This window comes from Aulostomus chinensis, chromosome 19 (assembly GCF_037954235.1).
Source record: "Aulostomus chinensis isolate RoL2024-O1b breed Wild chromosome 19, RoL_Achi_v1.0, whole genome shotgun sequence".
Taxonomy (NCBI): domain Eukaryota; kingdom Metazoa; phylum Chordata; class Actinopteri; order Syngnathiformes; family Aulostomidae; genus Aulostomus; species Aulostomus chinensis.
The window spans coordinates 12,572,048-12,588,304 of NC_141338.1; the positions used below are offsets into that span (position 1 = coordinate 12,572,048).

The 16,257-nt window shown below is 41.4% G+C and overlaps 1 protein-coding gene across 1 annotated transcript in view; it reads left to right on the forward strand.

The window, feature by feature from the left end:
- The first annotated feature begins 5,103 nt into the window (after nt 1-5,103).
- The window catches only part of dbh (dopamine beta-hydroxylase (dopamine beta-monooxygenase)), a 19,231-nt gene continuing 8,077 nt past the window's right edge, over nt 5,104-16,257 (forward strand). The window contains exons 1-4 of the mRNA XM_086187350.1: nt 5,104-5,469; nt 12,101-12,247; nt 13,737-13,994; nt 14,831-15,007. Of these exons, the coding sequence (XP_086043476.1) occupies nt 5,104-5,469; nt 12,101-12,247; nt 13,737-13,994; nt 14,831-15,007 (948 nt within the window). The remainder of the gene's footprint in view (nt 5,470-12,100; nt 12,248-13,736; nt 13,995-14,830; nt 15,008-16,257) is intronic.

Below are 16,257 nucleotides of genomic sequence, written 5' to 3' on the forward strand. Positions count from 1 at the left end.
AGGTGGAATTTACTGGCGACCGATCCAACTGTGAATGCGTGTCCTCGGTAACCAGTGAAAAGAGAGGAGGATTCGTGTGTAGTCATCTCCGCCACCATAGCTGTTGCACCATGCGTGAGCCTCCATCGCTCAGCCTTGGCTCCAAAGTTTGGTATCGGGTGAAGTCAAAGTGTTATCCATGGTTTTTTCCAGCATCGTTAAAAAAAAGAAATAATACTATCTGTAATTCAAGGCTTTTCCTATGGAAGTGTGATAGTTTGACCAACAGGAAATCATGGGTGTGTGAGGTGATTTTTGTAACTCTTTAGCATTTTTGGTGATGAGTTGCGGTTGAGACCAACATCGTACGAGGTGCAACTCAGTGGATGGCTTGTCTGAACTAAAATCAGGTTGAAGCTTGTTTATATAACGGCAGTTGAAAAAAGGTTAAGAGGACTGATTATCCATCCATCCATCCATCCATTTTCTACCACTTATCCTGTTAAGGGAGCCTATCCCAGCAGCTTTCAGGTGAGAGACGGGCGTTCACCCTGGACGGGTCGCCAGTCCAAGGACTGATTATTTATTCCATTATCTTCAGTTCAGTTATTAAAGGGGTGTAACCGGGGCCAACAAGCCCTGCTATCTGTAAATGAAAGCTTACGTGAAGTGCATCATATTTTCGTAGAAATGAACATCTTACATTCAAGCTCTCGGCAAATGAGTTCTGACAATGCTCATTAGGACCATCGCCTCCAGGTAAATCGCTTTATATTTCATATGGAGTTTGTGTATGTGGCGTCATTCCCGCACTGCTGGGTGGATGCACTGCACATCCTCTGAGCATCAGTATGCAGTATCTTAACATCTGCATCATATATCTATCTATCTATCTTTCTCTCTCTCTCTCTCTCTCTATATATATATATATATATAGAGAGAGAGAGAGAGAGAGAGAGAGATAGATAGATAGAGATAGATTTTTTTTTATCACAGCCATTGTTCTCCACGCGCGTTCTCCAGCCAATGAAGAACCTCGAGCAGTCGACCACTCACTCCTCAAGAGCTGCCAGTGTTTCAGCAACCATTGCACAACCGGCTGCAACCCAAACTAGAAGGTTACTCATTCCTCCCCAGCCACGGTGGTTAATCACACAAACAGCATTCATTATGTGACAGTAAAGTCTATAAAGATGAATAAAAGTAATACACTTGTCCTCTGCTCAAGGTTCAGCCAAGGTGGAAAAACAAACACACTCCGTCTGGAACAAAACGTTCATTAAATTACATTTGGATGACACAACTGTCCCAGGAAGGATCATTTTTCTTACTCTGTGCCTCCCTCTGTTTCACGTCCTTTCAATTTGTCACAACTTCCTAGAAATATTTGGAATCCAGCCATGGATGTGACAAACTTTTCTCCCATGGTCGGCCCTCGGACCTCCGAAGTTTGTCTACATCTTTCCATCTCTATATTCTCCTCTCCTCTTCCCTGATCGTCTCTCACTATCCGCTCCGCCCCTACACTTGCTCTCCAGTCCCATTCAGACCAGGCGAGGGGCAGTTTCAGGCAACATTAAGAGAAGCTGTGTGAGTTTTTATTGCATTCATTATTCACAACTCACAGAAGTGGAGATTAGTGCACTTTGAGACTGTATGGTGTTCAAATATTTATATAAGGAGAGAATGAGATGGTTGGATTAGTCAACTGGAGGTGAATTCAGCTTTTAGCATATTTTTCCTCCCTCTGTGAGTGCAGGAGGAGCAGCTAAGAGTCAGCTTTTCACAGCTTTTACACTTTTTTTTTTTGCTAAGCATTAAAAAAAGAATTCAATAGCAGAATTTAAATGAACTTTTCATTGAGTTTGCAACATATGGAGTGGCCTGTGCACAGTTATACTAATATCTGCAACATATGTTTTCACAGAGCTGAATTTAGATGAGAAGGCTTGGGGGGGGGGGGGGGGGGGACTGTTCCAAACGATGGTGACTCCTGAAGACATGCGTGGTTAGCATAGCTGCTGCTGTAGCACCAGTTACATCAGACCTGGAGGGTGCTTCCTCCTGAAAGAAGAGCAAAGAACAGCAATGGAGCTCGGAGGCCGTGCCGTTATCCAGGCAGGGTTCTCGTCCTAGCCTGGCCCAGACGGAACGCTACAGTACGAACAGGTTCACCAAACCTCTACCGGTGGAAGGAGCTCTGCCAACACAGGTTCTATACAGTATTGTTAACTGCTGACTACTACACATACTGCAATACAACTGTACCTGGCAAGCCTGCAAGATAAAACTGACCCAACACAAGGTTGGATGTGGCCCGCACAATGCAGTAAGACAATAAGTAGGTCTCAATTATACAAAAACAAAAACCCATTCAAAAACATATAATGTAAATCACCTTTTCTGCTGTTTTCTTGCGTTTGCTGCACACACAAAAAAAAAGCTCTTTAAATGTCAGAACAATAATTACTCGTGTCTTATTTTTTCAAAACTGATCAGACTGGCATGCTCCTGGTTCTGAAAGTTCCAAAAACAGATACCAGCTCTCGAATGAATGACAGTAAAAGCCTCATACGATTGATAAAGGGGACTTTATAGGAACATAAAGGGAACTTTATTTAATGGCTTATCATTAAGTTTCAGTTTTGGCCCTCTCAGGGGAAAAGTTTGGGCACCCTAATGCAATACAATCATTATAATCAAGTTATGCTCACAATAAAACTGATTATAGTGTACAATATACATCATTTATCAAGATATAGTCCTAATTTCCTCATTCTTAATGTGCTGGTCCCATATTGAACACAAGGGAGGTTTTGGGAGCAATAAGGTTTTTGATGGAGGTGGGGTAAAGTCAGACAGACCCCCAGGCTCTTTGCTGCCTAAACACACCCCTCATGCACAAACATGATCACACACATGCACAAAAGGACCATTATTCACTCCCCAAATCTGTTCTTCCATGTCCACCCTCCATTCCATCTCGCTCTCATCCGTTCCCTCCAGTGAACTTAACGGCACGTTATTTCGTTTGTGTTTGCTGACACATCAGTGGTGGCAGCAGAGGGATGAGAGGAAATGAGAGGGCAGCAAAACAGGCCGGTGTGATGGTGGAAAAGACATCAACCAAGAAGAGCAATGGTGTAAAAGATGAGAGTAAGCCATCATTGTGTCGATGCAGACACGTGCAGAGGTTACTGAGCCTCGCATGCAGGACATTAGCTTTCGTTTGCCTCGGGACTACCCGTCCTTATTACATTATCCAACACAATACGACTCCATCCATTCTGTCTTGCTCTCTGGTTTCTGCACAGATCCGAACGCATGCCCGCGATGCCCCTCCTCCACTAACAATTCAATCAGCTGACGTCAGGAGCAAAATTGAATCTAACATGAGCAGAATTTGTATTCACTGTACAGGACATTTGATGATGAGCTTGCTCTAGAACTCAAAAGAAGCTGAGGGATGATCTCATTAGAACAGGATGAGAAGTGCTGAACTAATCTACGCTGAGGGAGCCTTGTTGAGAAACTCTATCCACCTTTCTGTCTCTTACATATCCTCTGCCATGATTGCCTCCCTACCAACGCCAGCTCCTCCCCACTAGTTCTGCTTGAGCTCATATTTTCAAGTCTCTTACCAGATGGGTAAGTCACAAAGCCACATTTATGCAACTGAGAGGTAAAAGTCCGGGACTCGACTGTCGCATTGTCAATTAAAGGCATGAAATTAGCTGCTGAGGTTGGAATTAAAAACTGCAGGGAGGTGGGTAGTCGCAGAACATCTTAAGTTAAACATTCTTTATGATACAATAGTTTTCTTCTTCTTTGCTGAAACAGTGTGTATGAAGAATGTACATTTCTTGTCAGCATTACAAATAACACTTGAGCAGTTGAAAAAAGCAGAAATGAGCTCCACCAGTTTGGACATTTCTGCCAAGAAGAATCCACCATGTTTGATAACACAACAGTGAAGGTTCTTTGGCCCAAGTACACATATGTTATGTTTACACCTCTATTTGCTTAAGGGTGGATTTAATGCAAGTGCTGACATTAACTTAAACAAAAATAGTTGTTTCAGTCTCTCAGTCCTTTTTAAATCTATTAATTAATACAACTAATTTGAGTTTGTTTATTTTCTCTTTTGCAGGTTTTAACGTTCGCAGTGTGTCTGCTGGTTTGACAACTTGTCAACTTCTCTTTATCATCTTTAGTGTTTTGACAAATTTGTTATGTGTGCAGGCAGCAAGGGAGGCACAACTCACCTGTTGCTCAGTAACAAAACACACAGGCACACACACACAGGCACACACATGCACACTCACACACACACACACACACACACACACACCGGCTTCACTAAGCTTTTAAGTGTCCATCTTGTTTTTGAAACTTGTAATTGACAGTTTAATGAGGTCATGTGCAGCCTCAGGCAGCCATTCAAGGAAAGGCACTAATGTATTTACACTTCCACACGTGTGCACTAACTTCACTTTAAATTTCAAAAACAAAGGCGAGAAATATCATGCTTGGAATACATTTTTGGTCAGAAATGTACGATAAATGGACACCAAGTCAAAAGTGGGCAGTGATGGAGAGAGCAGTAAAGCTGAGTTAGTCAAAGCTGATTGTCATTGAAAATGTCCATGGTTGAATTTGGATCAATTAGGGACTTGTAGATGTGCAGAATCATGGTTGACCCCAGGGCTTAAAGAATACAATCCAATTTTCCTCAACAAATGTAATACCATTAGGCTGGATAAAAACAGACAGCTCACAAGGGAGGAGTCTCTTAAAAACCAGGAAGGGTTGGATGAGATGGAGAGAAAGAGAGTGAGAAGCTGCAAAGAGGAAAGCATCAATACTTAGACCAGAGAAACCCCAAGACTAGAAAGTTGGTGAGGAAAGTTAAACTTTTCAGAAACCAAGGACCTGTGAGGACAGAAAACATGGCGAGAAGAGAATAAACCACCTCACCTTACCACTGCAAGGGAGACCGAGGGCCGACAGGGCAAAGAAAACCCAGAAGTGTTGGAGAGTTATAAAACTTTTACAGGTTGAACTTCAAATCGACTCCGAAGGACAAATACGCAGCAAAAGGAATCCAGAACCGTATTTGTGGCAATGAGGATCCTCAATAAGAACCTACGCCTTCAGGATGTCACCATCATGTACTTCACTGCTCTGGCAGCTCTGATGGTCATCTTGGTGGCATCGTACCAGGCGCCGATCACTGTTGATGTCTCCAGCCCTAAATCCAACCCCTCTGGCCCCATCCTGCCTCTCCCCATGCCCTTCCATGTGCCGCTTGACCCTCGCGGGGAGCTCCATCTGGCTTGGAACGTCAGCTACACCAAGAAGGAGGTGTACATGGAGCTGAAAGTCGCTAAGCTCCGACATGGTGTGGTTCTGGGGATGTCTGACCAAGGGGAGCTGACAAATGCTGACCTGGTGGTACTCTGGGACTCCGGGAATGAAAACTTCTTTGGGGTAAGATTATGAAAAGGTCATTCAGTCTTAGAACTTGGTTAACTCCTAAACCCAGAGGATTAAAGAAGAGTTTTCTCTCGTCTTGGTGTTGCTCAGTTGTCTGTGCTCCCTGAGGCGTGAGATTGGTGTTTTTGCCTGGTTCATGATCTCAGCTACAAAGGATGTTATCGGCTCCTGAAAATTGGAAATCATTCAAACTGCACTAATAACTGAAGTTCATCAGGGAATCATTAGTAGATAGGAGCATATCGAAATTGAATCTTGCCATGATTGATATCTATAAAACGCTTCATTTTCACTTGACGGACACAAGGTTCCATTTTTTTCAGGATTTTATTCCTATTTTTCTAAATAAATTATCATGCAACAAAAAGGTTTTCTACCAGTGATTTAATTACCACGTTTACCATTGGGATAATATTAATGAAAGAAGTAATAAAGGTGAATATGCAAATTCAGTCATACAAACGTGATCATTATTACTATAAATGAGTCCGAGGCAGCGGAGAATTCTTTTCCAAACATTTCTGTCATCACTGTACTAACCGTGGAAGGGGGACGCAGCAGAGACCTCCCCCAGGGTTCATGTAATATTTCCTGAGAAATTAATAAAAATGTCAAGCTCTGTCTTAAAATGTAATGGGCTATTTCTCAGCCCGTTCTTCATCCGTCTACTGAGCAGAAGGTTATGTACTATATTCAAGTCAGCAAATAAAACTGAGACAGATCTTTGTTTTATATTTATACATATGATAAATAATATCACAAAGGGTAAAGGATTAGATTATAACCTGCTGTTTCAGAAAAGGGTTCATTTCAGGTAATAAGATAATTAGATAAGTGGTTATTCAATAGTTCCTCAATCAGTGCACAGAAAGAGAAATTAAAGTTATAAACACACAATTGTTTCCATTAATAGATCAAAAAACTGGAAATCAATCAAGAAACTACAAAATTAATTGAAATTTGCATTATAATTTGTGCATATTAAGAACCTTGTTGTCCTGAATATAAGTGGGTTTTGGGGATTTTTTTTGTTGTTGTTGGAAATATATCTGGAAAAAAGTCTCAAAATCATGGTCATCATATTCAGAACAATACGGTAAATGTAAAACAATCCTTAATGAGTTGAAACAGTGATTCTATGTCCACTGGTGTATCTTAAGGTGAGGTAGCTCACTGTTTTCACATTTGAGGGTACTGCCCTACAAAGGTAATTATCAACTTAAATCTATATTGTTGTAATTTTTGTAAACATAAAAATGAATTCCAAGCGGCGTCTTATCTGGTTGAATGATGACCATCTTCTCAGAGAAAAACGGGCAATTAAAAATGGGGTTGTTTACATCATAACTATCTCATAAAACACCATTTCTCATTGGGATCTGCAGCTGAGGATGCGGTGGTTTGACATTTGTATAAAGAAACACAGACACTTCTTCCTGTTGGGCTGCCGCCCCGTCTATATCTATACCGAAGCTCTAGCCGCTTTCATATTTCCTTCGTCAGACGTGACCAGTGTTGTTGGTATGAGCTTGACATTTACAGATGTCGACATGTTTGGGTTGCATCAAGCACGGAGGATACAGGAGAGTCATGTGAAAAGTTTCCAAGAGGATGTGAGGAATTCAACTTTTGTCCATAGTTTGTCCAAGATTTCTACCTGGAATCTTGTCCTTTAATAATTTGCATAATCCCTCGGTGATACTAATTCAGCTGGTAGTGGTGTGTGTGTCATCTAGTGTTACTGCAGCATTTCCTGGCTGCAAACGGCTGATCCATCATTGAAGAGCTCAGGGAAGCAGAGGGGTTATCTGTACATTGTGAGGGTGTGGCAGGATCAGGATCCAAATGTAGAAACAAGCAAGACTAGCAGGAACTGAAGGTTTGATTAACACAAAAACCTAAAAACACAAAAGAGTAACTAAGGCAACCGGTACTAGAGTACAAAGGAGGGCAAACCAGACTGAATGTACCGGGAGGCACAACAGACAATCCAACGAAGACCTGACAGAGAACCAGTCTACAATACTGTATTGTTTTTAATGAAAATCCATGTATTTTTCTCAGTAATAAATGTGAAATAAACGGAGCCTTATAAACAGGATCCTCTTACATTCAAAATCAAATAATGAGGCTATAAAGGAACAGGTGATAGAGGAGGAGGGCAGGGAAAAAGCTGATTGGGTGAGAGGCTCTGGGAAGAGGGTCGTGGCTGTCGAAGACCGATGAACTGACAAGACACAGGTGGAAAACAGATGGAGACAGCAAGAACAGCAAACCGAGACACAGTAGTGAATTTCAAAATAAAACTGAAACTGTCTAGATAAAAAGGAGCGATACAAAAGAACGTAAAAACCACAACACGGGAGAACAAATGTTGCTTAAACTGATTTCATAAATACAGATGATCATGGTCCAGACTGATGTCTGATTCTGTACTTTAGTTTTGATCACCGGGGACTCGGAATTCCATTGTACAGCTGTGCAATAACAATAAAGGGTTTCATTGGAGAGCGGTAATATGTCATTTGTAGTCATCAGTGCTGTATCTCAGCCAGGCCGTCGCTGCAGGAGCAGTTTCTAGTTCAAGCAAAAGGAATGAAACTCAATGTGACACCAACTGGGTCAGATTACTGTACCCCACAATGTCAAGTGATGCCATAACTGTTTTTTCTATGATTGCAACTGTTCCTGAGCATAGGAAGTTCTTGAGTGCCACTCTGAAATAATGTCCAGAACCAGTAGCAAGAGCACGGAGGCCACTCTTCTTCACCACCTACTGTACTGCTTTAGCCACGCCATTAGAATGGCAGAGGATCTGGTTCGGTGCCAGCTCCCGGACAGCCAGCTACATCACGGCTAGAGAGGAGCAGAAGGCTAAAAGCGAGAGATAAAAGGACCCCTTCCCAGCAGGAAGAAATGTAGAATTCTGCATACAAGGCTGTGGAACTCTGCCATGATGGTTCTCATGCTGAGAGAGAGAGAGAGGGGGGGGGGGGGGGGAACGATGCCATGGAAGGACTGTTGCCCCAAAGATCTTTGACTATATACATGCACCGTGTGCATTAGATCATGTGACTCATATTGGCAGAAGAAGCAGTGGCAGACATCAACTGTGTGAACACTCTGATCGTGTCTGGTAGCAGCCTGAAAGTAAGTGAATGCTTTGTCCAGCACCTTTGACTCCGCCCCATCTCACAAGAAAACAACTCCACAACCCTGGTCGTGCAGTGAGTAAAACCTCGATATTCCTCTGGCACAGAAAGAGTTTGTTTTTAAAAAAAAGAGACGTTTCATTGTATTCAGCAGGCAGCGAAATTTTTTTTTATGTGAATCTCAGCAACTATTAGAGCTGAGGCTGGAGAATGACGCTCTCCAGGCAGTGACGCTGAAGCTATTAACCAGCAAAACATACTTATTTGTCCCCCCCCATAGAATGTTGGTATTAGCGCATGTTAGTATTATTCAGTTGCTCAGTCAACGTTGGCTGTCTCAACAACAAACAGATTAAGCTGCAGCAGCAGCTGCAAGAGGAGGAATATATTTCTCAGCGTTGGGAGTCTACTTTGACTAGTTTCTAAACTCAGCTTGATGTTCCCGACCATTCAGGCTAACATCGACATAATAATTAAGTATTGTCCTGTTAAATTGATCTCCTCCCAACTGTTCATCCTTGTTCCATCTGTCTCTGGTCCCTCAGGAGGGCAAATTTACCAGCAGCAGAAAGGTCACTGCTGTGCTTCAGTTCTCTCTAACACACACACACACACACACACACACACACACACACACACACACACACACACACACACACACTGCTTCCCTCAGGCACATTTTGGATACACACTAGTCCCAGCTCTCTTAAAATCCTCTTTTAAATCAATGAATTCAAATAACACCAAAGTGATGTCACAGATACATGATGTCATGGACAGGCGCAGGGAACAACGGTGGAAAGGACACATTTATTAAACCAGGAGAAATAAAGCAGTGCTTGTACTGAATAGCAGCAAGTCTTTAAAAAAAAAATTGATCATCACAATCAAGCTGACAAAAGGAATAACAGGAACTAAAAACAGAGAAAACACTGACAGCAAACACATGGCAGGGGACAAGGAACTGATGTACATGTGAGTAGGGGGGCGAGGAGGTTCTTGAGGCAAAGGACAGACCACATTTAGCAGAAAAGACAGAGTTTTCATTTCTCTTTATTTTCAGCAGTAATTCATCCATCCATCCATTTTCTACCACTTATCCTGTTAAGGGTCTCGGGGGGGCTGGAGCCTATCCCAGCAGCCTTCAGGTGAGAGGCGGGGTTCACCCTGGACAGGTCACCAGTCCATCTCAGGACCAACACATAGAGACAGACAACCATTCACACTCACAGTCACACCTACGGTCAATTTAGAGTATCAATCAGCCTCGTCCCCTCTTGATGTCTTTGGACTGTGGGAGGAAGCTGGAGTACCAGAGAGAACCCACACAGGAACAGGGAGAACATGGAGACTCCACACAGAAAGTTCCCGTGCTGGAGCCGGGACTTGAACCCAGAACCTTCTTGCTGTGAGGTGACAGTGCTAACCACTGCACCACCGTGCCACCTTTTCTGCAGTAATTCACTGCATATTTTTAGTGACAGTTTTGGCTGCCGGGAAAAGAAGAGATGTTTCAGGGAGGTGATACCACCTTCAGGAATTCCCCGAGTGAGGCTTCTCTTCCCTCCTGCTGGCAATCCCAATTTGAGTCTGACTCAAAAATGATAATCCACACACATGTTGTCATTGAGACTTTTTTTTTGAGTCACTTGAAGTACAGAAAACTACATTGCATGATTCTGATGTAATTAACACGTCTCTATTTCTGTGCAAAGGAATGATACATACATGGTCTGATGGAGCTCAGCTGAGTAGGGCCAACCACACAGGTATCATAGTAAAAATCATCCTAGGAAGAATTTGCTCTTTTATTACAATTCCTCAACTGCAGCTCAGTAATTTAACACTGCCTAAAGCAATTGAAAGACTCAGTGATTGTCCTGGTATTGTATCTTGAAATAGGGGTTTCAACCAGTGTTTTCAAGTTTCAAGATAAATTTGGGAAGTGGCAAATAAAATCCATCAGATAGGAAAATTATTTTGCCATACTTGCTGTGTCCTTATTTAACATGACTAGAACTCAATAGATGACAGATCCAGATATTAGTACAGAGAATACATCTATTTCTTTATCCAGATGGTTTGTGTTATTTATAAATACACACATATACATATATATATATATTTATGTGTATATATGAGTATATATGTATATATATGAGTATATATATACATATATACTCATATATACACATAAATATATACACACAAACATATATGCATATATATATATATATACTGTACATACATACAGATACACACATATACGTACATACATACATATATACACATATACACGTCTATATACAGTATATATATATATATACTGTATATATGTGAGAGATATATATATATATATATATACATATGTTGTATGTGTTTTCAATTTGTTGGCAGTTTGTGTGGAACAGTTACATAAGAGGGACAGGAATGGAGACAGAAATAAAGAGATCTTAGGTGCTATTCTGGCCAGATATGAATGTGAGAAATATAACAGAAGCGGATGTTGCAAAACCTCCTGGCAGAGAAGAGTCGTGGACACCAGGTTGAGAAGGTTTCACAACACAAACCACCACAGTTTCACTCATTCCTTTAATTCTTTCAGAATCTTCTGTTAAAGAGGCCGGCCCTGTTGTGATAACTTGCATGAAACAGCATTAAATTCTATCTGTGATTAAATCACTGTCAATTTTTTTCTTGCAGTACTTAGTATATGTTGGTATTTTAAGTTTAGTACATCTCAAGAGAAGCTGTCAGCCGGTGGGAATGACTGACTGACTGATGCACTTTTGTGTTAATGTGATGATGAGAGGCAGGTGAGTCGAATGATTGATCAGGGAACCAGGAGAGTCAGGACACACACACACGCACACACACACACACACACACACACACACACACACACACACACACACACACACACACACACAGACAAGGAAACGCAAGAGAAGGCAAGAGATGGGAAAAGAAGACAGAAAGAAAAAAGAATCCTAATCTCAGCCATGAATGAATGACTGACTATTTTTTTGGGCCATAAATGAAAAAGATAGAGATTGACAAACACCGAGACAAGAATGACAATGTTTCAAAAGAGGGAAGAAGCAAAAACATATATATTCCTTTCCCTTTCCCACTCCTTTTATGTTAAGTATGGTATATTTAATTCATAAAGCCCTTGAAAGCCTTTGAAAATATTTCTTGTCTATATGCAAAGGCTATTTATATTTTACCATGATGTTTATATGGAAACGGGTTGTTTCTTCGCTCATAAAAGTGGTCTAATATTGAAGGCAGAGATCATTAAATGCATGATTTGGATTTCTTTTGAGAGATTATGCTGAAGGTTTTTCCACCAACACCCACCTACGCATTATGTACATTAAATTGTAATCCATTGCATAATTGTTAGCCATCCTCCTGTGTGTGTGTGTGTGTGTGTGTGTGTGTGTGTGTGTGTGTGTCCTCCCTTGTAGGATGCATGGAGTGACAGTGAGGGTAAAGTATCGTTGGACAGCCAGCAAGACTACGAATTGATCCAGGCCCAAAAGAAGTCTGATGGCTTCTACCTGCTCTTCAAAAGACCCTTCAGTACATGTGATCCCAGAGACTACCTGATCGAGGTGTGTAAAGTTTTCATGTCACTAATGTATGTGCGTGCGTATGTGTGTGTAACAAATTCAATTTCATTTATTGAGCTCCAATTGATAATGAAAGTTACTTCAGGACTTATTTTATCTAAACATAACTGATTTAAATGCTAAACTGAATGTAAAAATTATAACTGCTGTGGCACTTGCTTGCGTTATACGTCGTTTTGGACAAACGCTTCTGTCAAATAGCATTGTAGAATTGTACTACCACTGGCACCTCAGAAGAGCCTTCTTTTAAGGCCTTTTTATGGTCTATGGTCCATTTATCCATTAAATGTTTGTGGCGAGCACTAAACCTTGTAATAATATTTCTATAATAACATCTCATCATTTTATAGCACCCTTAAATGCCATCGTGTGACTACAAGTCAACAGCTATGCTTGCATCAAGTGCTTTGACACACATTACAGAGTGATTTTTAGGTTACATGTTAGGGCCAAAACACACGTGTCTGGATGCGTAACGTGACCGTAGTGATGGGTGTTGCATTCAAGAACCATTGATCTTTCCTCATCCTGCAACTTCACGGGCCTCATGGCATTTAAAATGACTGAGAGTCTAAACAGAGCCAGGATAGCAGCTTCAAATTCCTGTTAACTCTGATGTTCATCATGGACAGACCTGCTGTATTTCAGCTGTCTGACATGCATCCATCTCTGTAGGGAAGGGTTTGATTATGTTGCTAAGCACTGAAAAAACCTTAGCCTGTGCACTTTTAATGAGCAGCCTGAGACACAGCCTGTACACTGGTTGCAGCCCACCCCTTGATGGGAAATGAAAATAGGGAAGAACCCCTAATCCATCTTTCAGATGTGGTAACACCTCTCAAAATTCATGTTGTCCTTCAAGAGTAGTGAGGAGATAAATCAGGTTAAGTCATGTAGTTAAAAAGGTGAATACCCAAACACCCCTCTACAACTTTAGAAAGTAGTGATCACAATCCTGTATGTCTATGTGTCCATGTTCTATTTTGCTAAAAGTCCAAATACTGTCTATCAGTCTTGTGAATGTGGGAAGAAGAAGGCTGGGGAGATCATCTCTGCAATGCAAAGACAGCCTTCCACAAATTTATACTGCGTGTGTTATAAATGTGTCCACATTGTCTTCTTGTCGGTGGGGGAGGATGTATGGGATATTTTTGTTCTTCTATTTCACACATATAAAAAGGCAGCCAGATTGGTTTATCATTGGGAGTTCATGGTTTCAAGTATAGACATGAAACGCTCAGTAAGTCAGGATGATGAACAGTACATCTACTGAAGCTGTCATCATAATGAATCTGGTTTCCATGGTGCCACTTAAGGCCCAATGCTTATCACTATGACAACATAATGTTAAGATAATGAAAAGTGCTTTGTGTTAGTCTAAGTAGACCTTTCAGCCAAATAACAACCATGAGACAGATATGTATGCATCTCGTGTATATATTTTCATCCGTGGTTGGTTCTGATTGATCAGGAGGGGACTGTGCACATCATCTATGGATTCTTGGATCAACCGATCGCCTTGCTGAAGCAGCTGAATCTATCACAGATCCACACAGGAGTACAGAGAGTGTTGATGCTGCGCCCTGACACGCCATCACCAACCCTGCCTCCAGATGTGCAGATGTTGGATGTTCTTGCCCCCAGTGTCATCATCCCAAATCAGGAGACCACTTACTGGTGCTTCATCCAGACGCTGCCTGAAAACATGCCCAAGAACCACATTGTTATGGTATAAATATCTCTCAGAACAGACACAAACAGCAGAGGGGATGTTGTAGATGGAGGCTGTGCAGAGAGCAAGCGGCTATTATTGCTTTCATTGAGTCAAATGCACACAATACCGTAAAGGGGAGAAATCAGAAAAAAATACATAAAATACACACTCCAGGATAACAGATCTTCTGTTTCTGCTGTAATCCATCATCAGTGTCATGAGAGGACAGGAAATGTCCATATACGGAATAAGGTGGGATTTCATGCCGTTATTGCTGATACTGGTTTTGCTTTTTGCCCACAAAAGCATAAACTCTAGCACCTGAGTGCCTGTATTTTTAGGGCCTGAGCCTGAAGGTACTTCAGGCGAAGACCCTATTATGTTTGTTTGATTTATATTTGTTACCATGAACCTCATGCAACATTTTTTTTGTGTATACATGCAAATTTATATATCTGTGCAAATGCAGCAGAGATCGCAGCACATCCAGCTGCTCCAAAATTTCATGGGTACTTCTTTGCCTCATTCCACACCTCTCCGGCAAATTTGGTGAACATCCACTGGAAAGTTTATGTGTGAACCTGCTGACAGACACAAATGCCCCCAAAACAGAATCCCCTCCTTGCTGAAGGTAACATTGTCCAGCCCCTCTACCAAGCCTCACATTCTCATCCTATTCTCAAAGAAATGTTAATGGTATCAGCAATATCGAAATGTAAACACATAGCAAAAGTATATATGGAACTACATTGTAGTTTGCAGTACAGCTCATATCAGAGGAGTAGAAATATTTCCAGTGCTGTCAGCAATACAAATCAATAAAATGACTTCTTTTTCCTCTTTTCCATCAGTACGAGTCAGTGATAACTCCAGGTAACGAGGCCATCGTGCATCACATTGAAGTGTTTGAATGCTCTCCTGAGATCCGCGATGTTCCCGAGTACAGCGGCTCCTGTGATGACAAGATGAAACCGGGCAAGCTCAACTTGTGTCGCCATGTTCTAGCAGCATGGGCCATGGGCGCTGAGGTATGACAGGACATGCATTAGCTTGGCTTTACCTTGATGAGTTCTCCCCAATAGATTCACTCAGGGCAAAAAAATAAATAAATGATTTAATAATAAACCAGAATCTATGCTAATTTTAAAAAAAAAATCTAGGCTGGAAGAAAAAAAAAGACTAATCTACAGTATGTATAGTTTTTAATATTTTTGGCAGTTGTTGGATTAAGAGAGAAAGTTAGAATAATGCTCGATTCGGTTCTTGTGTCTATTGATAGGAGACAAATAAAAACCTCCAACTCCAGTAATATTCAAGCCCAGAACTGTCTGCAGAATACCATGTAAAGATGAGCCCACGTGCAGCACATGTCTATTAGGAGCCTGGAGACACTGTGTGGGAAGAATATTCACATACAAAAAAACAAAAAAAAACACGTGAACATTCAGATAGACACAAAGACAGAAACACATGTGGACATAGATAGTTTAGACAAAGGCAACAAAGGTTTCATCACGGCCGCTGCTATTATTGAGCCACTAGTCAACAACCAAACCCCAACGCATTCTGGGCAATCAGCCAGGCTGCAGCTATGAGGGACGCGGGTCAGGCAAGGGAGGGGAAATTTAGCACTTCTCAAAAACAGTTTATTCAACGTATTTGTATAGCACCTTTCAAAAACCTCCAAAAGTGCTTCAAAGGCATAAAAATACTAAAATACAAGAAAATCATCAATAAGTGAACGAGCAAAACATAAAAAATAAGTGTTTCATCCTTAAGTACCAGAAGACGAGTGTGGCAGCTTTAAGTTAATTCAGTCGGGGCGTTCCTGAGATATCACAAGCAACCTTGACCTTTGATCACTAAAATATTTTCGGTTTATCCTCAAATCCCAGAGGGTGTTTGAGGTGAAGTTGAAGAAACTCTCAAGATGTTGTTAAGATATTGCATTATGGATCTTCCTGTGAGGTGACAGTGATCTTCCATTGTTGAGGGGCCCTTACAGCAACTACCCCACCTCCCCCTGTCTTGACCTTTGGCGTGGGGATCAAGCAGGTGTAGGGTGAGAGGCCTGCTGTGGCTGAGATAAGCCAACGCAGTTCAGTGAATTATAATCTATGTGCAACAGATTATCGACTCAGAACTTTACAAGTAAGCGGTGCATCCGGTTCAGACAAGGACACACGATTTTTTTTTTTTTTTAAGTTTTCTTCCAATATGACTGTACGTTTCCACCAATAAACTCTTCAGGAAGGTCGTGGCTACCAGCCAGTCAGCT